General features: G+C 43.4%; 1 protein-coding gene across 1 annotated transcript in view; it reads left to right on the plus strand.

The window, feature by feature from the left end:
- Positions 1 to 1,717: 1,717 nt before the first annotated feature.
- The window catches only part of ELL3 (elongation factor for RNA polymerase II 3), a 110,886-nt gene continuing 85,247 nt past the window's right edge, over positions 1,718 to 27,356 (plus strand). The window contains exon 1 of the mRNA XM_075207848.1: positions 1,718 to 1,900. Within this exon, the coding sequence (XP_075063949.1) occupies positions 1,763 to 1,900 (138 nt within the window). The 5' untranslated portion in view covers positions 1,718 to 1,762. The remainder of the gene's footprint in view (positions 1,901 to 27,356) is intronic.

The following is a 27,356-nucleotide window of genomic DNA, read 5'->3' on the forward strand; positions in this document are numbered from 1 at the left end:
ATATATATATACATAAATATATACCTTAAATAATAAAGCATTTTTACTGTGGGGAGCCTCTGACATCACTATCTCTGATAGGGGCAGTGCTGTCCATGGTCAGGGCCGGATTAAGGGAATGGAGGCCCCTGGGCTAAGGATGCCTCCATTCCCCGTGAGGCCTCCAATGTGAGCCACCTGCCGCCCCCCCCCCCGTACCCCGTGAGGGCCCCCCCCAAGCGCTTACCTGTCACTGTAGTCCTCCGTCCCCGGCATGCTGTAAGCTCCTTACTGAGGAGATCTCGCGAGAGTTCACTCGCGAGATCTCCTCAGTAAGCAGATTACTGAGCGCTGGGGACGGAGGACTACAGTGACAGTGCTCAGCAGCATTGATCGGGCTGGGGGTGCCCCCGCCCCCGGACCGATCAATAATGCTGCTAAGGACTTTGAAGGGCCCCTGGATGCCCGAGGCCCCTGGGCTATAGCCCAGTTAGACCTCGGGTTAATCCGGCCCTGTCCATGGTATACAGGATTCCCCATGCAATAGTCTTAACTGGGCCGGGAGTTTTGGTACATAGGGGGAAGCCCTGAATCGCCATATCTGGGGCTTTCTCATTATAATAAATAGACCTCCTCAGTCTATTTTCGAATACCACCTTTGTGAAAGTGACCGGAGGGGAGAGCAGGTAAGTTGCGATGAGGGATCTGTAGATCCATCTACCGCAATGCTCTCCCCATAGGCTTCAATGGCTAACTCCAGCTTCAGCTGACTTTAGCCATCGTTCACAAGGTTTTGGAACTTTTTAAATAATGCAAAATAGCTGTATGGGGACTGCTTATCTATGATATCTGCTGCAATGCCTTATCAATAAATTACAACTTTATTTTAAAATGCCATTGTACTGAAAACTACAGTTTTCAGGGGATGTTACTGTGCAGATTAATAAATAGTCCCCTAAATCTGTGGGTTTCTGCAATGCACTTAGGAAAACACACTGCAATGTGCCAGTATTAACCTTCAGCACACTTTCCAGTTGAAAAAATAAATAAAAAATAGCTGAAAGATAAATAAAAAAAATATGCCTAATGCTGGATGCCATAATCTGATTCTACTTGAACAATGAGGACATAGGGTATTGTGATTCACTGTTTCACAGTTTAGTAAGAGACCATCTAGATGGGAAATAGTAGAGTTTAAAATACAGTAATTTATATCAAATATAATTATGATTATCTTACAATTCCTTTATATTTTACACCAGCTATGGTAAGAGGTTAGGCAAATATTCTAGTAAGGTAGTTACTGATCTGTAGCCTCGTATCTATATTTACTGCCTTGCCTATCTATGTGTGACAGTTCTGACAGATGTAGAAGACAATAGTATAGAAGACTCGAGTCTAACAAGACATTTAAGGAACCAAAGTTATGTGTTCAAACGATCACGTACAGCGAAGTGCAAAAAGACTGAACTATCAGGTGTGCGTATACTGAAACGAGATAATGCAAATGCAAATAAAGTTTCTGGTTTAATAATACATTTATTCCACTGGTTTCTGTTCGTCCATCAGCTGCACGTAGCACTCTCATATCTAACCACACTCTCCTGACAGTCTCATTTCTGTTTCTCGATCTTCTTCCATCTCTCTCTCTCTCATATATCTCTACCTCACCCTCTCTCTATTCCCCTCCTTCTCTCTCCTCTACTGCCCGCCTCCCTCCACGCCTCCCCCAGGCTGCTCTCTCCGGTCCCCCTGCACCCGCAGCTGGCTGTCAGTGCTCGCCATGTCTCGGCCCGGGGAAGAGCTGTGTGGGACCCTGTCCTACAGGACGGAGCCCCGCAGGACCCCCCGGCTCAGCCTCTTCCACCTGAAGCTGACGGATTCAGCTCTCCGCTGCCTGCGGGACTTTCAGAAGGGACAAGTAAGTCACTGACACCTGTCACTCTAATACTGCTGAAAACACCTCTGTATTACCAATGTATTATTATATGCCTAAGTATCCCCTCACTCCCATAGGCTTCATTCTATAGTTTCTCCAAAGATCTGTTAGTTATACCCTAACATCTGCCTCACGTCTCCTCCTCTGTCATTACTTTACCATTGTCCCCCATCTGTATTTTATAATCCTGGGACTTCATATCATCCACCCTATTATTCTCTCGTATCAACTGTTCATTTAAACCCATTACTTTCATTCACTCTAATCCTTTTAATTTTCCCATATGCTTACTTTAATCAGACACCCTCTTTTCTTTAATTTTCTTTATAACAGTAATATTGTGCCCTGTAAAATATCGGTCTCCCCATTTGATCATTAGTATCTACTGTTTAGTTGCATGTTCCTTAGTCTTGATCTTTTGGTGTACAAGCATGGTCTCTTTCATATGCCATTTTCCATGTACAAAGTCCCCATCTAAGTTCTGTTCCCTTTATAATATGTTTTTTCCTCTCCATAATGTGCACCGTGCACTTTACCCCTACCATATGGGTACAATATCACAGCCATCTGTTCTGTTCCCCTGAAGGGGTCTATCAAGTAGTTGATATGTTATCTGTTGATATCTGCACTCTCCCACCTGCCAGCATATGTTCTGTGTTCTTCACCATTGCAACATCTGTCCTGTACCCTCCACCTTTCTTTATAGCCCCCCATTATTTGCATTGTGGTCACATTCAACTGTAATGTGACATTTTCCTTGTAAAATATTTGTTTCTTTAATGTTGTACATATTGTTTCCATTAATCTACTTAGTTCAAATGAATTTCACTTTTAAATATCAGAAGTGGAGCAAGATGACCAGTCTTCTTCTTCTATATAGTGCAGATCATCCTGTCTTATTCTCTCCTGTATTCACCTGACCGTATCCATACCATCAACACCTGTCCTGTTTTGTCTAGTCATTTTCCCTGAATTTCCCTACATATTGCATCCCCCATAACAGCTCTGTTTATGTATAGGTCTGGTCCTGGCATAAAATGGGTTAATCACAATTGGCATCTGGTCTTTATAAGTGTAAATCATTCCTGACTGGCACTGACGTTTTCACATGCCCACTATGCCTACCAGTTACTTATGTATTACATACTGTTTTTGTGGTTTACTAGTAGTCTATCCACGTTTAGGTAGCCAGCCTGTTTAGCAGTTTAATAGAACAGTGTTTGATAGAGTATAATGATACATAGAAATATTTTTTGATTTGTAGCCTGATGCTTTTGCGGAGCAGTCTTATTTGTTTATAGCCGTTCTCTCTGCACCTGTGTAGAATCTACAGATGTTTAACACCACAGTGTATAGTCAGTTTCTGAAATAAGACTCCGGTATTAACCTTCAGTCTATACACAGATTACTGATCTTGTTTGTTTTAACCATTTCATTTAGGTTTTAAATTCTTTGGGCTAGATTTACTAAAGGGCGGTTTGCTCAAACTCCTTTTTGGCTATTTTTCCGGATTTACTAAAGCCCAAACCGACGTCAAAATGGACAGGAATGACATTTTTCAAAACCACCACTTTACAATCCGCCATCCCAATTTTAACAATGATAAACATAGAAACAGCCGGATTTACTAAGCAGGGGTTTTCAAAACCGCTGCAAAACAGCCATCCAAACAGCCAAAATAAAAGAGGTATTTGTGAATGGCGAGATTGCTCAAACTGCATGTTGATTGATCTATTTTGCCATTCAGAACATAAGAGAAAGCACCATTGACATTTAAAATATTTGGAAAACCATTATTTATTGATAAAGGGACAAAATTAATTTAATATTAACTTATGGGGGAATTTATTTATTTTTATATTTTTTTGAAGGGACACTATTATAGCATTATATTATGTGGGAAATGTGAATATATAATATTATTAACTGATTGTTAATGATGGATATAATTATTTATATTGCACAATTTGTCATTACATATTGTCCGAATAATATAATAACTAAATAATTGTATCCTCTTAATATACAGAATTGTTTTTCCTTCATAAGTTATTATTTAATTAATTTTGCATCTTAATCAATAAATTACCAACCTAATTTAAATGTCAATGGTGCTTCTCTTATGTTCTGAATGGCAAAATAGTTCAAACAGCATGTTTAAGCTACCCAGCCATTCTGAAGCAGGTATTATAACTGTCCTGTCCTGTCTTTTGGATGACGGTTTTGATGGTGGTTTCATCCAAACCGCCGTCGGTTTAGCTTTTTCAATCCGCCAAACATCGCCAGTCATTTTAAATTGAAGCCTCATGCCGCCTTATAGGGAATGTTCCGGTTTGGACCACTAAACCGCCGGCAATGGGTGGCGGTTTCAAACCGCCACCAAACTCAATTCTTAGTAAATCTAGCCCTTTATCTGTGTAAAATGAAAAACATGGGTATCAGGTGTACTAGTGAAATACATTATCACTTGATCTACTGTTGTATAATTTTGTGTATGATAAATCTGTCATGATTTTATGACTTATGTGCTACTCACTGAGATTAATTAAATTGACAGTACCGAGCGACTGTTTGTTTATGTAAAGGAGTTTAGTTATATTTATTAATTGATACATATAGTACCTCATATATATATTGTGTGTATGTATATATATATATATATATATATATATATATATATATATATATACATATACATACACTTTTCAGTTATATATATTATTGATGTTCCAGATTGAGACTTATGTCACATGTGTATATGGTGGATGGCTAGAAAAAGTAGTTCCACTACTAAATGCAAATTCACAGAACCTGTGACCTCCCATCCTGCCCTTTGTTTTAGGTGACATTGGTAACGTTTGTTCTGGGGGGTGGGTGGCAGCATAGCTAAGTGTTCCATAGTCCAGCAGAACCTCTTGATATAGATATGGAATTGTGGGAAGGAACACAAAGGTGGCAGCTCATTAGAAGCCAAAAGTCTTGTCCTATATTCCCTTTTAAAGGCTTTGGACAAATCTTCAATGTAAAGGCCAATGAAACACCACAAACAGCCACCAACAATACATAGGTTCCATGTCAAATTACTGCTCAGTGTTGAGTGCAGTCTGCAGCGCCAGGGGAAGCCAGCCCTTTTCACAGTGCCAGCCCTTCTCACAGTGCCAGCCCTTCTCAAAGTGCCAGCCCTTCTCACAGTGCCAGCCCTTCTCACAGTGCCAGTCCTTCTCACAGTGCCAGCCCTTCTCACAGTACCAGCCCTTCTCATATTGCCAGTCCTTCTCACAGTACCAGCCCTTCTCACAGTGCAAGCCCTTCTCACAGTGCAAGCCCTTTTCACAGTGCCAGTCCTTCTCACAGTGCCAGCCCTTCTCACAGTGCCAGCCCTTCTCAAAGTGCCAGTCCTTCTCACAGTGCCAGCCCTTCTCACAGTGCCAGTCCTTCTCACAGTGCCAGCCCTTCTCACAGTACCAGCCCTTCTCATATTGCCAGTCCTCCTCACAGTACCAGCCCTTCTCACAGTGCAAGCCCTTTTCACAGTGCCAGTCCTTCTCACAGTGCCAGCCCTTCTCACAGTGCCAGCCCTTCTCACAGTACCAGCCCTTCTCACAGTGCAAGCCCTTCTCACAGTGCAAGCCCTTCTCACAGTACCAGCCCTTCTCATAGTGCCAGCCCTTCTCACAGTTCCAGCCCTTCTCACAGTACCAGCCCTTCTCATAGTGCCAGCCCTTCTCACAGTGCCAGTCCTTCTCATAGTGCCAGCCCTTCTCATAGTGCCAGCTCTTCTCACAGTGCCAGCCCTTACCTGGACAAGGGTAGCTGGGAGGGCAGTTGCCTTCCTGACCCCATTGTCAGCCCCTTAATAATAAAAGTACTATCAACTACTAATTAAATAGTACTGAAAAAGCAACAAATTAAGCATATCTGTAAAGTTAATTATTTTATATACTTTCATGCAGTATTTGTGTAACTAGTGAAACATTCCTAGTGGTGGATATTTATGTTACTGGGAGATGTGGTTCCACAAGAATGGAGGGTATGACCATGTGGATAGAACAGAAATTAGGTGGCTGTGTGTAAAATATCTTTTTAAAAAAAGCAAGGCAAAAAACTAAGAACAGATGATTAGGTGATGACTACGGAACGCTCCTCTCCTAGGGCTCCAGATCATGTGCTCATATCTTGAGCCGTTACAGACATACTTCATTGTGGTATTCTGTGTCAGTCTATACAGCTTTATGAACATATATGTTGCCTTGTCACACATATGGCACTGTAAATATCAAGAGGTGTCTTATTTATTTGTTTATTATCACACTGATACCATGATGTGTGGAGTGCTTAGTTTTAGCAACACATTCTGTCTCAGGGGGGACTGTAACTGTTGATGAATTACAACTCTCACTCTGCAAGATTCTAATGCCATAGGTCTAGACAATATAGGTTAAAGATCAACTATCAGCTAAAATGTAAAATTATGTATGTAAAGTGAAGGAAGAGCCATCGTTTAACACCCCACTTCCTCCCACTTACTGGCAGAACTACAAGGTTGCGACTCCCACAGTTCCTGGGAAACTCTTCCCCATTTTCCACAGTGACTTTAATTTCTCTAGGGCTCCATTCCCTGGAAAACATTAAATTAATCCTTAAAGCTGAAAAGATGATATTGTGGCCTTTCATTCAGTGATTTATATATATATATATATATATATATATATATATATATATATATACAGTATATATGTTCTCAGTGGTGGTTTTATTGAAAGTGGGGAAATTACCATTATGGCAGAGGCATTGATGGGTTTTTCAAGAACCACATGGGTTTCACACAGTAAATAATATCTGTATAAATAATGAGTTCTGATGTCATAGCTTATAACTGGTGGTGAGTCATCACTTCAATGCTCATAAGGAAAATGTGTGTATTATACAGAATCATGCACCCCCTTACTGTAAACTATTGGATAGTTGAAGTCACCTTGGATTTCCGTCATGTGCATAAAAAAGAACTTGTGGTTACGGAACTCCTTGGGGACCTCTAATATCCTTATGATTTATAGTACAGGGGCACATTATCCCATTTATAATGATGGTTTCTAATCTGACCTAAAAACTGGTACACCTCAATAACATTATCCTGCTCACAGTCACCCCATTTTGTGCATAAACTACATATAGGAGTATTCCCAAAAATGATGGGTGCTCCAATGTGCTGAAACAGTTACAGCATATTGTTGTAGTGTTTGCTGTTTTCAGAACCACCGAGTCTCACTTTTACCTCCTGCTCTCTGATAGCAGTAAACCAGCTATAGCTGTGCTAAAGAATATCACTAGGATTCTATTGCTTTAGAAAACTTGCACGAAATCTCTCCTACAAATTGCCCTGAAAGCATGTGGGAGACCCTTATTGGAGGAAGTTCTCTGGTCTAATTGAACTTTTCGGCCACAATGCTAAGTGCTGTGTTTGGTACAAGACTAAAACTGTGCATCATGTCAAGAAAACTATCCCGACCATGAAACGGTGGCTAAGTGGTTAGCACTTCTGCCTCACAGCACTGGGGTCATGAGTTCAATTCCTGACCATGGCCTTATCTGTGAGGAGTTTGTATGTTCTTCCCGTGTTTGCGTGGGTTTCATCTGAGTGCTCCGGTTTCCTCCCACACTCCAAAAACATACTAGTAGGTTAATTGGCTGCTATCAAAATTGACCCTAGTCTGTCTCTCTCTGTCTGTTTGTCTGTGTGTCTATATTAGGGAATTTAGACTGTAAACTCCAATGGGGCAGGGACTGATGTGAATGAGTTCTCTGTACAGCGCTGCGGAATCAGTGGCGCTATATAAATAAATGGTGATGATGATGAAACATAGTAGTGAGAGCATAATGCTATGGGAATGATTTTCTGCATCAGGCTTGTCAAAATAGAGGGAAAAATATAGACAAATCTTAGAGGAAAAACTAGACAATTACCCTAAGCATACAGCGGTTGTGGCTTACATAAAAAGAAATCAATGGCCTGTAGTGGCCCAGTTAAAGCACAGAGAGAATCTTTGATACTATTTGATGGATGGAACTCGAGCACTATTACAAGGGTGAAAATTGCAGTGTCCAGATGTGCAAAGCTGGTACACTTACTCAGACTCACAGCTGTAATTGCAGATTAAGGTGCTTCTACCTGGTATTAAAACAAGTGGATGAATACTTATGTAATAAAATGTTGACTGTTTTGTATTGGTAATTAATTAACAAGCTCTAAGTTGTTTTTTTATTTGACATTACAGAGTACATTGTGTTATCCAGTGGGGATAATTCCCAAATAAATTAATTTGGATTATAATGGTATGATGCTAAATAAAAAAGAATACACACAGGGGGGCGCTTTAATGGTGAGGATAATTTTCTGTATTTTATCAATAAAACTTAAAACTCGACATGTACCAGAATGAAGACAAAAACGTGCATATCACAGCAGAAGCTGTATAATGAAGCCATTCAATGTTTGGATCAAAAGATCAGCATACATCATAGTTCAAATTTTGCTTCAAGCCACCAACCCATTGCATTTCACCACTGGACTTTGTATTATCTAAAATGTTTCATTGAGGTGTGTGTGGAAATTTAATTCTAATAGTAAACAGTTAATTTTTGTGCCTTTAAAGTGTACCTGTTACCTAGACACTGTGGAGGCAGGTATTTGTGGATGACACAATGTTCACCCTATCATTTTTTTAAGCTACTAGTGAAACCAATGAGCAATGAGGTACTTTGTCCCTTGTGTATAAGTGGTGACACTATTTTATAATCAATTGGTTAGTTGTATGCTTATGAATATTGGTTCATCCATCATATTCACTGACTCCACCACTTAATGACAGATGAGCTTGGAACAATGGACTGTGTTCTTTTCCACCTACAGTTTAATACGGACTCATAGATCTTACACTCATATCTCACTTATGCCATTAAAAGAAAAGTACAATGATAAGGAAGAGATAAGAGTAGCAAGCCACTGTAAATATTATATTTAAATGTTTATACTGATAATATGAAAAATATTGTTTGGATAATTAAATATATTGCTACTGTCAGACACTGTTTCCACCAAACAGGCAATGCAAAACAATATATGTATATAAATATACATAAATAATTGTGTAAATCTGCAAAACACAAGGTTATACCTTCCAGCATATAAAATTATCAAGAATTAGATTTAGATGTTACCACTAGGCAACCTAGGCAGTTGCCATGGGTGTTAATGGTTGGCGGGACATGGAGTGTTGGCTGCTGGTCCTTCATGTCAGTGCTATGCTGGGAGTGTAGCGTTTGGCTATGATGTTGCAGCCCAGCGCCACAATTCAATTTGCAGGAGAGGATGCCGTACCCACCACTTGCTTGCTAAGGTAACCAGCGTGGTGTGCGAAGGAGGGGGGCTCTGCTTCTGATCGGAGGGGGGAGCTGCCTAGGAATTGTGGACCTGCTTGCATTATACACATAGCATGTGCATCTCAGTCAATGTCTGTATACAAAGAAATGTAAAATGCACCATAAGAAATTAGAAGTGCAGTTAAAATCCTTTGCAGATAAAAGGTAAGGCACATAGCATAATACTGTCATATACAGAGCTAAACAAGAAAGATAATATAATTTTACTCATAGAGATACGAAGTGTAAAATGCAGTTGCTGAACAAACTACCAAAACCATGTTCATTTCAATTGGCTGGTATATATACAATGTTGTAGTAAACTTTATCTATATGGAGCCACAAGGGTCCTCAGCGCTGTACAGAGAATGGACAAAACAGATGCCATACAGAGCAGTACAAAAACAAAGTACAATTAAAACCAACTCAGCTGAGAACAGGTTCATAGGGCAAACGGGTATTATACCCCATTCATACTGCACCAAAATCCCGGGTTTTTGCCGGGGCGAGCTCAAACGACCCGGGTCTTGGTGCAGTATGAATGGTACAAATCAAAAGTCCCGGGTCTAAAAACCCAGGTCTTCAACCCGGGATTTATCGAGGGGTAATTCCCGGGTCGGACCTGGGTTGCCTGCACTATGAATGGTGCAAACCGGGTTTTTCAACCCGGGTTTTTCAACCCGGGTTGCACAGAAAACAAGCAGATTGGCTGTCTGCCTGTCTCTGGAGGATGATGTCATCGGTGGGAGCCCGTGGAAGGTGGATGGTGGATGGTGGAGTGCAGATCAAGCTGAAGCAGAATCGGAGTTTGTTGGAGAAAATTGCTTTTATTTCACTGAAATGTGTGTATTAACAGCAATTATGACACACTGGATGGAGAAAGAGGTGCGTGAGCTGCTGAATGTCACAGGGGAGGAAGAAATTCGAAGGCAAGTGACTGGGACTGTGAAGGATGCCACAGTGTACTACAACATCGCCAAAATACTCACACAACGTGGCATAAAGAGGACACAGCAACAAGTCCTGAACAAATTGAAGTCCCTGAGGAAGCAGTACACTAAAGTCCATGACCACAACAGGCGCAAAAGTGGCACTGCAAGAATGGACTGGCCCTTTTATGACCAGTGCAATATGGGCTTTGGACATTCTCCTCTGACAAATCCAATAGCACTGTCATCTTCTAGCAATGTGGATGCGGCTATACCAACACCACCAAAAAGCACACAGACAAGCGAGGCCACAACGGTAATAATAGAAGATTCTATAGAAGACACCCCAGAACTGGAGTGCTCTGCCACTACAGATGACACCAACATTTCTTGTGACGAACTGAACAATTCACAGCCATTCCCTGCTGCGCAAGTCGTTACAGATACTTCGCAAGAAACGCAGCCAGAACCAGTGTCGGTGTCAGAGTCTACGCCAGGTCCCAGTTTACGCTCCAACAGTAAGTATCTTTAATAATCTCACATAATAACCAACTATATATACATAGAGCAACATGAGGGAACACGAGAATACACAACTGCAGCATTTCATGGACAATGAGCGGGATCTCCAGGACTCTTTACTCATGCAAATCATGAACATGCAGGAACGCGTGTTACGCGAAAATCGTGACTGTATGATGGGATTCATGGACAGACTCCTCTCACGGGTGCAGGCACCTGCTCCAAGTCCTTACTATTGTGACGGACATTATCCTATGTACCAGCGGGGGCAACCCATGTTAGGCAACAATAACCCTCCAAACCCGGTACAGAATACACAACATGCTCAACCTATGGGTAACCCCAACATAGAATACCCACCTGGTAACCAAACCACTCCACAACCAGAAATGCCACAATATCGGCAATTGTAATAATCATGTTTTATGGACAAATGTTTAACAGTTAATTGTTATCATGTATGTTAAGTGTGATCTGGAAACACGCCGTTAGCTTCACATATTACTTGAAAAGCAAATTTGCACTTACTGTTTGGGCACATTTGTGTCTTCTGTTTACTGCTTGTGTATATATTTATTTATTTTTCTACATGCAAGTAAGCACTTTTGTATTGTGTCATTTTATATTTTTGGGAAGAGACATATGAGGAAATATGTAAAAAACAAAATACAATATGTGAAATAAACATTTTTTATTTACTCTTACATTTGTGTGGTACATTCAAACAAGTGAGGTCAAATTTTCAGCCAATGAAAACTGCTCTGGGGATGACTCCCACAAATTGCCAGGGCACAGACTTGTGCAGTATGAATGGGGTCAACCCGGGAAGATCCCGGGTCCGAGGTGTAGTATGAATGGTGTTTCTGAGCTGGGACGCTCCGAGCCCCGGCAAAAACCGGCTTGAAAAACCTGGGATATTGCCGGGGCGGCAGTATGAAAGCGGTATAAGTAAATTCTAGAACACTTAGAAACTAGGAAAGGGATGGAGGAGATGTGGGGAGTGAACTAAAGCAAGGTGATCCTGTGCCCAGCAGTGTGGGCCGATTAACAGGATCAGAGCAGTGATGGAGGTGCGAAGGCAAGGGAGAGGAGGAGAACCAAGGGCAGAGACCAAGTGTGGAGGTGGAAAAGTGAGGCTGGGGAGCCAAAGGCAGAGGTAACGGAAGCTTACAATCTAAAGGGAAGAGGCAGACTGACAGGAAACAAAATGGGGAGTGAGGGTGAGGGGACTAGAAGTCTGAAAGGAGAGATGAACCAGAGTGGGTAGTAAGAGGAGCAGAGGAAGAATGAGGGTGAGGTATACTACGATAGTGAGGAGGGATCATGAAGTGAGGAAGAGGAGTGCAAGGGAGAGGTGGTAACCAGATGAGAGGTAAGATGGCAGTCATTGGCTAAACGTAGAGGGAGGGAAGGAGTATAAATGAAGATGAGGTTGGAGACGTAAGGAGCAGTGGAGTTAGAGGGGGCTTTGTAGGTGAGGTTGAGGTGCTTGAAAAGCAAACAAGACACTTTTGGGTAAAGTCAATTTACATTACAAATGCCCCTTGCCCCTCTCAAAGCAATTAACCATCGTCCATAACACATTGTGTACATTTTTTTTATTTATACTAATCTATATAAAGATCTGGGGGTAAATGTATTATGCTCTGATTTCTGCAAGTCGCCGGAAATCGGCGACTTTGCAGCTAAAATTTAAAGCGGCGCTGCCTTGTGGCATCTTACAATTCTACAACTGATGAGTTGCATCCAAAGTGTGCTTGAGTAATGTGAAAGAATCGTTTATGCCTACAAGTATTGCCATGCTTTTGATTGAGAGAGGCTCATTTAGGATATCCTGCTGTTGAGTGGAGCAGTTAGAATTAATTCAATGACCTTAGGTCTTTCTGAAGCAGCAAGACAACATGTCCCACATCTTGTTATTGGGGTTTTGCATTTACAGTAAATGTGGTCTCAGAACAGCAGTATGAAAGAGAAAATTACAGGTAGATACACATGTGGCAATCTTGTTGAATCAATTGGCTGCAGTATTCTAATGTGGAGCCTGATTACTGTAGAAAAGTAGGTTAATAAAAAAATTGCACAATAAAGAAATGTTAGAGTTACCAACCCTACCTGTTTCCCAGGGACATTCCTATGTGCTCTGTATTCGTTCCTTACAATTCATCTGGTTTTAAATAATAACCAGTTGGTTTCTGGGTGTAATTTTCAGCATCTGTTATTATCCTTTGTAGACTTAAATGTATTGCAAGTCTGGATTTAAGACACGGTAGAACTGTACTATGATCATTTCAAGTAGCCATATCATGTTGGTACAGTATAGTGCCCCATCTCTGCATAGAGTGTTATAGAATTGTATATAATTGTATTATGTTCATATCTAGTGGTCAGGTCATGTTGGGAGTTTAATGTTCTATGTCTTTATAGAGTGTAATAGAATTGTATTATGATGATTATACATATATATCTCCTCTTCCCCCATTTTACAGGGCTTCACTAAGAAGCCCTGCTGGACTAACATTGCTACCCTACACAATAGGGGGCTCATCTTCAGCCAAGTGTACGCTAGGCTGACCTGTTTGATAAACCGCCCCTCATCTGATCTTTAGACAAGGAGGCAGGGGGTTCATCAGGGATCATGCAGTATTAATGATAAAATGATCAGTGTGTTTTTGGGGAAAGGAGTCTTTGGGCTAGATTTAGTAAGCTGCGGGTTTAAAAAAGTGGGGATGTTGCCTATAGCAACCAGTCAGATTCTAGCTGTTATTTTGTAGAAAGTACTAAATAAATGAAAGCTAGAATCTGATTGGTTGCTATAGGCAACATCCCCACATTTTCAAACCCACAGCTTAGTAAATCTAGCCCTTTGTGTAGCAGCCATAAACTAAAGCAGGCTTTCTGAAACGGTCAGAATATAATGCTCTTGCATACTCACTATCCAGCTGAAGATTAGTTCCCTAATGTGTAGGGTAACAATGTTCGCAAGATGTGGCGTAATTTGGGATATATATGTTACTGGTGACGGGGAAGGGGGGCAGCATTTACTGGTCTTTTTAAAAAGTGCAATAGAATCATTATTATGATCACATCCACTGGTTATGTAATTTGGGTCACTGTGATATCCTATATCTATGTAGTAGTGTTCTGCAAATAATCTGTAGAGATTCCACAGCAAATTTATCCTTCAACAATTGGCAAGTATGTTTATAGTCCACCTTTTGGACACAAATTTATCAGTCTCAATTATATTGTAATTTTTCTGGGTTTGATTCGCATATTAATTCTGATAACATACTCCATTGGCTGTGAAATATGTCTTTCTGGCTCTTAATAATTGATTTCTCTAGATTGTAAGTTTTATTGCTTTGTGGTTGTATAGCAAGCTTCATTTTCAGCTTTACCTTTCACCGAGCTTAGAAAACCACTAATCTGTTGTAGCTTTTTATAATATTATGGCTTTGGCATGTCTCTCATTCACTTGTTAGGCATTAACTTCTTAAACCCTGGTCTTGCAGACAGAATGATTAATAAGAGAGAGTAATTGTGCAGTTTATTGCTCTGACATGTACGGTGTACAGCCAGGGATTCTGTCCTGCAGGGTCCTAGCAACTATCACAATGGTTGTGTGTACTGGTTTGCATGCTGAAGGGGAACGTGCATATGGAATCAGAGGCCCAAGGAAGTCTTGTAATATAACAGTTACTGACAGATTGCAGTGTTGTTATGGCAGACTGGAGGAGAAAAGAAGCTCACAATTTAGATCCAAGGTAATACTGCTATCTTGACGTCTAAGTTCCAGACTGAATAGAATGGCAATCTGCATTGACCGAGTATAGTTATGCATGGAACATGCAATTACAACTAGGGATGAGCGCGCTCGGATTTCTGAAATCCGAGCCCACCCGAACGTTGCGGATCCGAGTCGGATCCGAGACAGATCCGGGTATTGGCGCCAAATTCAAAAGTGAAACTGAGGCTCTGACTCATAATCCCGTTGTCGGATCTCGCGATACTCGGATCCTATAAATTCCCCGCTAGTCGCCGCCATCTTCACTCGGGCATTGATCAGGGTAGAGGGAGGGTGTGTTAGGTGGTCCTCTGTGCTGTTTAGTTCTGTGCTGTTTAGTTCTGTGCGGTTTAGTTCTGTGCTGTTTAGTGCTGTGCTGTGCTGTGCTGTTTAGTGCTGTGCTGTGCTGTGCTGTGCTGTGCTGTGCTGTGCTGTGCTGTGTTCTGCAGTATCAGTCCAGTGGTGCTGTGTGCTGTGCTCTGTCCTTCTGAGGTCAGTGGTGCTGCTGGGTCCTGTGCTGTGTCCTGTTCAGTCCAGTGGTGCTGTGTCCTGTGCTCTGTGCTTCTAAGGGCATAGTTATTTCCCCAATATTCCCCTGTGTTTAAAAAAATAAAAAAAAGTTTTTTTAAAAAATACCAAAAACTACTTTAATATTTTTTAATTACCACAAAATTTTCACAACCAATCCTGCAGTATAAGCCCATTGGTACTGCAATATTACCAAGTTCACACATTCAGCAGTAAAAGTCCAGTGGTACTGCAATATTACAAAGTTTACACATTCTGCAGTATCAGTCCAGTGGTGCTGTGTCCTGTGCTCTGTCCTGCTGAGTTCCGTAGTGCTGCTGGGTCCTGTGCCGTGTCCTGTTCAGTCCAGTGGTGCTGTGTCCTGTGCTCTGTGCTTCTAAGGGCATAGTTATTTCCCCATTATTCCCAAGTTTTTAAAAAATAAAAAAAAAGTAAAAAATAATAAAAAATTTAAAAAAAAATATATATATAATAATTATAACCAAATTTGCAAAACCAATCCAGCATTATAAGTCCATTGGTACTGCAATATTACCAAGTTCACACATTCTGCAGTATCAGTCCAGTGGTGCTGTGTCCTGTGCTCTGTCCTGCTGAGTTCCGTAGTGCTGCTGGGTCCTGTGCTGTGTCCTGTTCAGTCCAGTGGTGCTGTGTCCTGTGCTCTGTGCTTCTAAGGGCATAGTTATTTCCCCACTATTCCCAAGTTTTTTAAAAATAAAAAAAAAGTAAAAAAAAATAAAAAATAATAAAAAAAAAAAATATATAATAATTATAACCAAATTTGCAAAACCAATCCAGCAGTATAAGTCCATTGGTACTGCAATATTACCAAGTTCACACATTCTGCAGTATCTTGTGCTACATATAATGGAGACCAAAAATTTGGAGGATAAAGTAGGGAAAGATCAAGACCCACTTCCTCCTAATGCTGAAGCTGCTGCCACTAGTCATGACATAGACGATGAAATGCCATCAACGTCGTCTTCCAAGCCCGATGGCCAATCTCGTAGTACCGGGCATGTAAAATCCAAAAAGCCCAAGTTAAGAAAAAGTAGCAAAAAGAGAAACTTAAAATCATCTGAGGAGAAACGTAAAGTTGCCAATATGCCATTTACGACACGGAGTGGCAAGGAACGGCTTAGGCCCTGGCCCGTGTTCATGACTAGTGGTTCAGCTTCACCCACGGATCTTAGCCCTCCTCCTCCTCCCCCCCCCTACAAAAAATTGAAGAGAGTTATGCTGTCAGCAACAAAACAGCAAACAACTCTGCCTTCTAAAGAGAAATTATCACAAATCCCCAAGGCGAGTCCAAGGGTGTTGGTGGTTGTCAAGCCTGACCTTCCCATCACTGTACGGGAAGAGGTGGCTCGGGAGGAGGCTATTGATGATGTAGCTGGCGCTGTGGAGGAACTTGATGATGAGGATGGTGATGTGGTTATTGTAAATGAGGCACCAGGGGGGGAAACAGCTGATGTCCATGGGATGAAAAAGCCCATCGTCATGCCTGGTCAGAAGACCAAAAAATGCACCTCTTCGGTCTGGAGTTATTTTTATCCAAATCCAGACAACCAATGTATGGCAATATGTAGCTTATGTAAAGCTCAAATAAGCAGGGGTAAGGATCTTGCCCACCTAGGAACATCCTCCCTTATACGTCACCTGAATAACCTTCATAGTTCAGTGGTTAGTTCAGGAACTGGGGCTAGGACCCTCATCGGTACAGGGACACCTAAATCCCGTGGTCCAGTTGGATACACACCAGCAACACCCTCCTCGTCAACTTCCTCCACAATCTCCATCAGATTCAGTCCTGCAGCCCAAGTCACCAGCCAGACTGAGTCCTCCTCAATACGGGATTCATCCGAGGAATCCTGCAGCGGTACGCCTACTACTGCCACTGCTGCTGTTGCTGCTGTTAGTCGGTCATCTTCCCAGAGGGGAAGTCGTAAGACCGCTAAGTCTTTCACCAAACAATTGACCGTCCAACAGTCGTTTGCCATGACCACCAAATACGATAGTAGTCACCCTATTGCAAAGCGTATAACTGCGGCTGTAACTGCAATGTTGGTGTTAGACGTGCGCCCGGTGTCCGCCATCAGTGGAGTGGGATTTAGAGGGTTGATGGAGGTATTGTGTCCCCGGTACCAAATCCCCTCGAGATTCCACTTCACTAGGCAGGCGATACCAAAAATGTACAGAGAAGTACGATCAAGTGTCCTCAGTGCTCTTAAAAATGCGGTTGTACCCACTGTCCACTTAACCACGGACATGTGGACAAGTGGTTCTGGGCAAACGAAGGACTATATGACTGTGACAGCCCACTGGGTAGATGCATCCCCTTCCGCAGCAACAGCAACAGCTGCATCAGTAGCAGCATCTACAAAATGGCTGCTCATGCAAAGGCAGGCAACATTGTGCATTACAGGCTTTAATAAGAGGCACAACGCTGACAACATATTAGAGAAAATGAGGGAAATTATCTCCCAGTGGCTTACCCCACTTAGACTCTCATGGGGATTTGTGGTGTCAGACAATGCCAGTAACATTGTGCGGGCATTAAATATGGGCAATTTCCAGCACGTCCCATGTTTTGCCCACACCATTAATTTGGTGGTGCAGCATTACCTCAAGAGTGACAGGGGTGTGCAGGAGATGCTTGCGGTGGCCCGCAAAATTGCTGGACACTTTCGGCATTCAGCCAGTGCCTACCGCAGACTAGAGGCACATCAAAAAAGCTTGAACCTGCCCTGCCATCACCTCAAACAAGAGGTTGTGACGCGCTGGAACTCCACCCTCTATATGCTGCAGAGGATGGAGGAGCAGCAAAAGGCCATTCAGGCCTACACAGCCACCTACGACATAGGCAAAGAAGTGGGGATGCGCCTGAGTCAAGCGCAGTGGAGACTGATTTCCGTGTTGTGCAAGGTTCTGCAGCCATTTGAACTTGCCACACGAGAAGTCAGTTCCGACACTGCCAGCTTGAGTCAGGTCATTCCCCTGATCAGGCTGTTGCAGAAGCAGCTGGAGAAAGTGAGGGAGGAGCTGGTAAGCCATTGCGATTACAGCAAGCATGTAGCTCTTGTGGATGTAGCCCTTCGTACGCTTTGCCAGGATCCGAGGGTGGTCACTCTTTTAAAGTCAGAGGAATACATTCTGGCCACCGTGCTCGATCCTCGGTTTAAAGCGTATGTTGTGTCTCTGTTTCCGGCGGACACAAATCTACAGCGGTGCAAAGACCTGCTGGTCAGGAGATTGTCCTCTGAAGAGGACCGTGACATGCCAACAGCTCCACCCTCATTTTCTTCCACATCTATGGCTGCGAGGAAAAAGCTCAGTTTTCCCAAAAGAGGCACTGGCGGGGATGCTGATAACATCTGGTCCGGACTGAAGGACCTGCCAACCATTGCAGACATGTCTACTCTCGCTGCATTGGATGCTGTGACAATAGAAAAAATTGTGGATGATTACTTTGCTGACACCATCCAAGTAGACATGTCAGACAGTCCATATTGTTACTGGCAGGAAAAAAAGGCAGTTTGGAAGCCCCTGTACAAACTGGCTCTATTTTACCTGAGTTGTCCCCCCTCCAGTGTGTACTCGGAAAGAGTTTTTAGTGCAGCGGGGAACCTGGTCAGTGAGCGGCGAAGGAGGTTGCTTCCTCACAACGTTGAAAAAATGATGTTTATAAAAATGAATAATCAATTCCTCAATGAAGTACAGCACTGCCCTCCAGATACTACAGAGGGACCTGTGGTTGTGGAGTCCAGCGGGGACGAATTGATAATGTGTGATGAGGAGGAAGTACACACTGTAGGGGGAGAGGAATCAGAGGTTGAGGATGAGGACGACATCTTGCCTCAGTAGAGCCTGTTTAGTCTGTACAGGGAGAGATGAATAGCTTTTTTGGTGTGGGGGCCCAAACAAACCAATCATTTCAGTCAAAGTTGTTTGGTAGGCCCTGTCGCTGAAATGATTGGTTTGTTAAAGTGTGCATGTCCTATTTCAACAACAGACCTCTCAACTGCAGCTCATCCCTCCTCTGCGGGGATAATGTCTCCTGTGCTCTGACACGTCACTCTGTGTACTCTCAGCCTCAGGATCTGACACTACAGCTACCATGCCTCTTGTAGCAGCCCTCACTCCAGGGCCTCTTCCATGTGCAGTGTCCCCCTCTCTCTTGGGTTCACTATAGTGGCATGGAGTTCTCCCCCTCATCCAGGGCACACATTCCTTGCCCTGGCTCAGTCACCACGCTCAGACTTCCAGGCAATGCTGGGGGAGCCTGGGAGCTTCCACCCCAGGTCCCCAGCTACAACTCTCCTCTCCTGTGTCTTCTCTCTCTTTCTGACACTTTAAAGATCGTGCCTTTAAATGAAAAAGTCAGTCTTCATTGCACGACTATGTGCAAGTGCAACAGGGACATTTTTTTGGGTTTACAAAGTCAAACAATAACACTACTACCCTGTCTGTCTGGGGTCTGTCAATGACGAATTGTCTGGAGCATGTTTTGAGGAGGTATTGTGGCCCCGGTATCAAATTGGGTACCGGGGCCACCCCACTATGCAGTCCAGATACTTGTTTGGTGGAATTCCGACACGTGGAGGGTTTTTTAATTATATTGTGGCCTCGGTACCAAATTGTGTACCGGGGCCACCACACTACGCAGTCAAGATACTTGTTTGGTGGAATTCAGACCAGTTGAGGGTTTTATTATTATATTGTGTGGACCACTCTATCTATACCACACTACAACTCTATACCACTCTATTTCCTACTTTAATTCTATTTAATTCTATTTCCTACTTTAATTCTATTACTAATTAATTAACATAAAGAGGAACAAAAAAAACCAATTTTACCAAAAGTATAATATGACTTAGACTTACAAACACTACACTTGAAAGATCGTGCCTTTAAATGAAAAAGTAAGTCTTCATTGCACGACTATGTGCAACAGGGACAGTTTTTTTCTTTACAAAGTCAACTAATAACACTTGGACCCTGTCTGTCTTTAACATACTTGATGGGATCTCAATGACGAATTGTCTGTAGCATGTTTGGAGGAGGTATTGTGGCCCCGGTATCAAGTTGGGTACCGGGGCCACCCCACTACGCAGTCCAGATACTTGTTTGGTGGAATTCTGACACGTGGAGGGTGTATTTATTTTATTGTGGCCCCGGTATCAAATTGGGTACCGGGGCCACCCCACTACGCAGTCCAGATACTTGTTTGGTGGAATTCTGACACGTGGAGGGTGTATTTATTTTATTGTGGCCCCGGTATCAAATTGGGTACCGGGGCCACCCCACTACGCAGTCCAGATACTTGTTTGGTGGAATTCTGACACGTGGAGGGTGTATTTATTTTATTGTGGCCCCGGTATCAAATTGGGTACCGGGGCCACCCCACTACGCAGTCCAGATACTTGTTTGGTGGAATTCTGACACGTGGAGGGTTTTTTAATTATATTGTGGCCTCGGTACCAAATTGTGTACCGGGGCCACCACACTACGCAGTCAAGATAGATAGATGCGTATCATAGATAAAGTACATTCAGTGGTGTGGGGCAAATTGAAAAATATTCAAAATGCACTGACATTATCAAAAACAAGAGGTTGTCACACGCTAAAACTCCAACATGTATATGATGGAGAGGATGGAGGAGCAGCCGTATGTGTAGTGTAATGCAGACCTGTTGAAGGTTTTTTATATATTTTATTGTGGTGCCCAGTGCCCACTCCTCTAGGCAGTCCAGGTACATTTATTGGTGCGATTCATAAAAGTTCAGGGTTTTTAATATATTGTGGTGACCCACTCCTCTACGCAGTCCAGGTACATTTATTGGTGCGAATCATAAAAGTTCAGGGTTTTTAATATATCTTGTGGTGACCCACTCCTCTACGCAGTCCAGGTACATTTATTGGTGCGATTCATAAAAGTTCAGGGTTTTTAATATATTGTGGTGACCCACTCCTCTACGCAGTCCAGGTACATTTATTGGTGCGAATCAAACAAGTTGATGGTTTTCTTATTATATATATTGTGGTGACCCACTCCTCTACGCAGTCCAGGTACATTTATTGGTGCGATTCATAAAAGTTCAGGGTTTTTAATATATTGTGGTGACCCACTCCTCTACGCAGTCCAGGTACAATTATTGGTGCGAATCATAAAAGTTCAGGGTTTTTAATATATTGTGGTGACCCACTCCTCTACGCAGTCCAGGTACATTTATTGGTGCGAATCATAAAAGTTCAGGGTTTTTAATATATCTTGTGGTGACCCACTCCTCTACGCAGTCCAGGTACATTTATTGGTGCGATTCATAAAAGTTCAGGGTTTTTAATATATTGTGGTGACCCACTCCTCTACGCAGTCCAGGTACATTTATTGGTGCGAATCAAACAAGTTGATGGTTTTCTTATTATATATATTGTGGTGACCCACTCCTCTACGCAGTCCAGGTACATTTATTGGTGCGATTCATAAAAGTTCAGGGTTTTTAATATATTGTGGTGACCCACTCCTCTACGCAGTCCAGGTACATTTATTGGTGCGAATCAAACAAGTTGGTGGTTTTCTTATTATATATATTGTGGTGACCCACTCCTCTACGCAGTCCAGGTACATTTATTGGTGCGAATCAAACAAGTTGATGGTTTTCTTATTATATATATTGTGGTGACCCACTCCTCTACGCAGTCCAGGTACATTTATTGGTGCGATTCATAAAAGTTCAGGGTTTTTAATATATTGTGGTGACCCACTCCTCTACGCAGTCCAGGTACATTTATTGGTGCGAATCAAACAAGTTGGTGGTTTTCTTATTATATATATTGTGGTGACCCACTCCTCTACGCAGTCCAGGTACATTTATTGGTGCGATTCATAAAAGTTCAGGGTTTTAAATATATTGTGGTGACCCACTCCTCTACGCAGTCCAGGTACAATTATTGGTGCGAATCATAAAAGTTCAGGGTTTTTAAGATATTGTGGTGACCCACTCCTCTACGCAGTCCAGGTACAATTATTGGTGCGAATCATAAAAGTTCAGGGTTTTTAAGATATTGTGGTGACCCACTCCTCTACGCAGTCCAGGTACAATTATTGGTGCGAATCATAAAAGTTCAGGGTTTTTAAGATATTGTGGTGACCCACTCCTCTACGCAGTCCAGGTACAATTATTGGTGCGAATCATAAAAGTTCAGGGTTTTTAAGATATTGTGGTGACCCACTCCTCTACGCAGTCCAGGTACAATTATTGGTGCGAATCATAAAAGTTCAGGGTTTTTAAGATATTGTGGTGACCCACTCCTCTACGCAGTCCAGGTACAATTATTGGTGCGAATCATAAAAGTTCAGGGTTTTTAAGATATTGTGGTGACCCACTCCTCTACGCAGTCCAGGTACAATTATTGGTGCGAATCATAAAAGTTCAGGGTTTTTAATATATTGTGGTAACCCACTCCTCTACGCAGTCCAGGTACAATTATTGGTGCGAATCATAAAAGTTCAGGGTTTTTAAGATATTGTGGTGACCCACTCCTCTACGCAGTCCAGGTACAATTATTGGTGCGAATCATAAAAGTTCAGGGTTTTTAATATATATTGTGGTGACCCACTCCTCTACGCAGTCCAGAAAGATACCTTTTTGCAACGTTTTGGACTAATAACTATATTGTGAGGTGTTCAGAATACACTGTAAATTAGTGGAAATGCTTGTTATTGAATGTTATTGAGGTTAATAATAGCCTAGGAGTGAAAATAAGCCCAAAAACTTGATTTTTAAACTTTTTATGTTTTTTTCAAAAAAAATCCGAATCCAATACCTTAAATCCGAACCGAGACCTTTCGTCAAGTGTTTTGCGAGACAAATCCGAACCTCAAAAATAACGAAAATCCGGATCCAAAACACGAGACCTCAAAAGTCGCCGGTGCACATCCCTAATTACAACCATGGTGGTACCCTATTTTGTCTACAACTGTGTTTATTAAAGCTCTTTAGTGTTTTAATTAAATTATCCACAGTGAGGAAGTATTCAGAGACACAGTACATGATTATTATATACAAGTTAACCCGTGCATGATACTCATGCATTCTAGTCAAATCAAGCTACTTAAGGTGTTAAAAAGGTTCTTGTCATGCATTTGGGCCTAGCCCAGGCCTCCTCAGGGGAAGAGCGTTACTTCCCGACGTAAGCGCCCTTTTTTAACGTGGTTTTGTCCACATGTCACCATCTCATCATTCTTCTCCATCACCTCATCCTTCATTTTCATCGCCACATCTATCCAGATGTCTATCCAGACACAGGGATCTCTCTCAGCGGTCCTGAGTATCACACTCCTCTCACTCTGTCACCCCCGGCAACCACCAACCACTCCCCACTGTCACCCCCGGCAACCACCAACCACTCCCAACTGTCACTTCTCCTTCAAGAAATATATATATATTTTTTTTAAATCTTTATAAACACTTTTAACAATTAACAAATTAAATTAACAAATTAAAAACATCTTAGTATACCAAATTTCAGCCCTTTCTGATCTTTTTTTTCCACAAACACTAAGAATTTAGTAGGTCAGTGTGTAACTCCGCCCAGCAGGTGGTTTTATTTTTTACACACACACACACACACACACACACACACACACAGACTAACACACGCCACTAAGCATTTATATTATAGATTATATCGTCTACTGAGGTACATGTGCCTGCTTATTAAAGGAGATGTCAAACCCCCCCCTCCCCTCCACCCACTAGCAGAATGGTAGGCTCCAATTCCAGAACCCCTGCCATTCATGCGATACCTCCCCACTAACTGATTTTCTTGAAGGATAATATTGGCTGTAAAAGCCCATACCTCATTGTGGGGTTCTCTCATGAACTCTGCCAGGGCCGGACTGGCCATCTGGCACTTCTGGCAAATGCCAGAAGGGCCGATGGCTATATGGGCCGGCCCAACTCCCCCTGTCTTCTTGGTGGCTGGAGGAACCAGCCACCTCTGCTGCGCGCTCCCCAGCTCCCTCCCCCGTTATGCTGTGCAGCCAGTTACACTGGTGAGTTTCCTGTCTTTTTTAATTTTTTTTTTTTTTTTACTGAAGACGGGGGGGGGGGGGGGTCGCGGGGGTGCCGCGATTTTCGGGGGGGGTGCCGCGATTTTCGGGTGGGGGTCCCCTCGATTTTCCGGGGGGGGTGGTCGCGGGGGTGCCGCGATTTTCGGGCGGGGGTGCCCGCGATTTTCAGGGGGGGGGGTCGCGGGGGTGCCGCGATTTTCGGGCGGGGGTGCCCGCAATTTTCAGGTGGTGAGAGCCAGGGAGTGCTGGGAAAGGGGGTGAGAGCCAGGGAGTGCTGGGAAAGGGGGGAGAGCCAGGGGGTGCTGGGAAAGGGGGTGAGAGCTAGGGGGTGCTTGGAGAGGGGGTGAGAGAGCCGGAGGGGGTGCTGGGAAAGGGGATGAGAGCCAGGGGGTGCTGGGAGAGGGGGTGAGAGAGCCGAAGGGGGTGCTGGGAAAGGAGGTGAGAGAGCCGAAGGGGGTGCTGGGAAAGGGGGTGAGAGAGCCGAAGGGGGTGCTGGGAAAGGGGGTGAGAGCCAGGGGGTGCTGGGAGAGGGGGTGAGAGAGCCGAAGGGGGTGCTGGGAAAGGGGGTGAGAGAGCGGAAGGGGGTGCTGGGAAAGGGGTTGAGAGCCAGGGGGTGCTGGGAGAGGGGGTGAGAGAGCCGAAGGGGGTGCTGGGAGAGGGGGTGAGAGAGCCGAAGGGGGTGCTGGGAGAGGGGGTGAGAGAGCCAGGGGGTGCTGGGAGAGGGGGTGAGAGCCGAAGGGGGTGAGAGAGCGGAAGGGGGTGCTGGGAAAGGGGGTGCTGGGAGAGGGGGTGAGAGAGCCAGGGGGTGCTGGGAGAGGGGGGGTGAGAGCGGAAGGGGGTGAGAGAGCGAAAGGGGGTGAGAGAGCTGAAGGGGGTGCTGGGAGAGGGGGTGAGAGAGCTGAAGGGGGTGCTGGGAGAGGGGGTGAGAGAGCGGAAGGGGGTGCTGGGAAAAAGGGTGAGAGCCAGGGGGTGCTGGGAGAGGGGGTGAGAGAGCCGAAGGGGTGCTGGGAAAGGAGGTGAGAGAGCCGAAGGGGGTGAGAGAGCCAGGGTGGTAGGGGGTGCAGGAAGAGGAGTGAGAGAGCCGGGGGGTAGAGGGTGCAGGAAGACGTGTGAGAGAGCCAGGGGAGTAGGTGGTACAGGAAGATGTGTGAGAGCCAGCGGAGAAGGTGGTGCAGGGGGTTAAGTGAGAGGGACAAAGGAGAAGATGGTGCAGGGGCATAGGTAAAAGAAAGTGTAAAGAGAGAGACATCTTAAGAATGGGAATGTCAGGGATGCAGCCATCATAAAACACAAGTAGTAATGAAGAATGGAAATGCACAGAGGGGACAAGTGTTAAAAAAAATAAAAAATCAAGCCTTCATACTCCATTCACTTATATTTTCTATACCCCCACTCCTAAATTTCTGCTTCGACCACTGCCCTCTATTCCTGCTCCCGACTGCCTGTGTGAGCTGACAGCTGCTGATCCCTCCTCGCCCAGCGCGCCCACTAGGAGAACAGAACACAGGATGCCATAATCAGGTAAGTTCATATATTTTCTCGTGTGCAATATGTTTTTAACCATCCTTTCTTGAACTGGGGACACTACAGCGTATCCAATAATGTTTAACACTATGTATTGCTCATTATTGCGCTGTAATGTTTTTTGCATATTTATCTGTACAGAGATTTTTAATTAAGAGGAAAAAACATTGCTTGTCATAAATTTTATCTGTAATTGTGTCAATATATCTATTTTTGTTTGCATTGTAAATGATGTATTAAGCTGCTCTTGGGACTCGCACTCAGTATCTGATATGCTGTAGCAATTTTTATTTGTGAATGAATTTTTATCTGAGCTTTACTAATGATTTGGGGGCACTACTATGCCATAATATGATTTGTGGGCACTTCTGCATGACCAAATATGAATTGAGGGTAATACTATGTGGCATAATATGACCTTGGGGCACTACGATGTGGCATAATATGAACTGGGCACACTACGGTGTGGCATCATATGAACTTCTGCCAAAGGCAAGTCTTTCATTGTTGAATATGATGGGAGCCCAAAGAAGTTGCTGTATCGGGGCCCAAAATTCCTCTTGTCAGCCCTGCCTGTGAGTCAAGGGGGTAGACGCCTCCAGGTAAATAATCTAAATGTTTCCTATCTAATCAAACTGATGGATCACATCCAATTATTTCTCACCCACCTCCTCTATCCCCCTTAATTTATATACTGTGTTATTTAAAATGAATAGAAAAGACGCATATCCAATTACTGTAGTAAAACAAAAATATTTTTCTCTGTCATTTTGCTGTAGATGGAAATACTTTTAATGCGGCCGTGTGGATTCAACTGATCATTCAATAGTTATGTTTTTTTTAGATATATGTTCGTTTTATTTCATGTGGAATGATTCATGAAAATTCTGCCATTACTATTTAATTGAGGGAAAAGGGTACCTGTTACCTATGTGTGTAAGTACTCTGTTCGTTGTTGCTATTTTGTGGGAGATTTGAAAAAAGCAAAACATTGTTTCCTACAGTGGCGTCTGTATAATTGGTGGTATTGCTGTAGTATGGGGGGGTGTGCTGATGGCAGTGTTGTAGTGTGTTTGGTGCTAGTATTGCTAATAAGTAGGAGAGGGTATTGCTATAATGTGGGGGTGATGCCGGTTGCTGTAATGTGGGGGGTGATGACGGTTGCTGTAATGTGGGGAGTGATGCCGGTTGATGTAATGTGGGGGGTGATGCCAGTTGCTGTAATGTGGGGGTAATGCTGGACGCTGTAATGTGGGGGGTGATGCTGGTTGCTGTAATGTGGGGGGTGATGCCGGTTGCTGTAATGTGTGGGGTGATGCCGGTTGCTGTAATGTGGGGATGATTGATGTAGTATGAGTGTGTGTGGGGGGGTTATTTATTGCTGTAATTTGGGTACTAATAATGTATTGTCATGGTGTTTATTGATGTAATTGGGGTGCTAATAATGTAATGTTGAGGGTCATTAGGAGAAATAAATACCCCCCCCCACACACACACACTCATACTACATCATGTTGTACTGCGCCAGCATCAGTGTGCAACAATATAGTGCATGGAGCCCACAACACGTGGGCCTGTGTGCTTTAAATGCCAGGGCTGATTTTTAGTCCCAGTCCGGCCCTGAACTCTGCTGTCACATTACACTTCGCGCCA

Source organism: Mixophyes fleayi, chromosome 4 (assembly GCF_038048845.1).
Source record: "Mixophyes fleayi isolate aMixFle1 chromosome 4, aMixFle1.hap1, whole genome shotgun sequence".
NCBI classification, from domain to species: Eukaryota; Metazoa; Chordata; class Amphibia; order Anura; family Limnodynastidae; genus Mixophyes; species Mixophyes fleayi.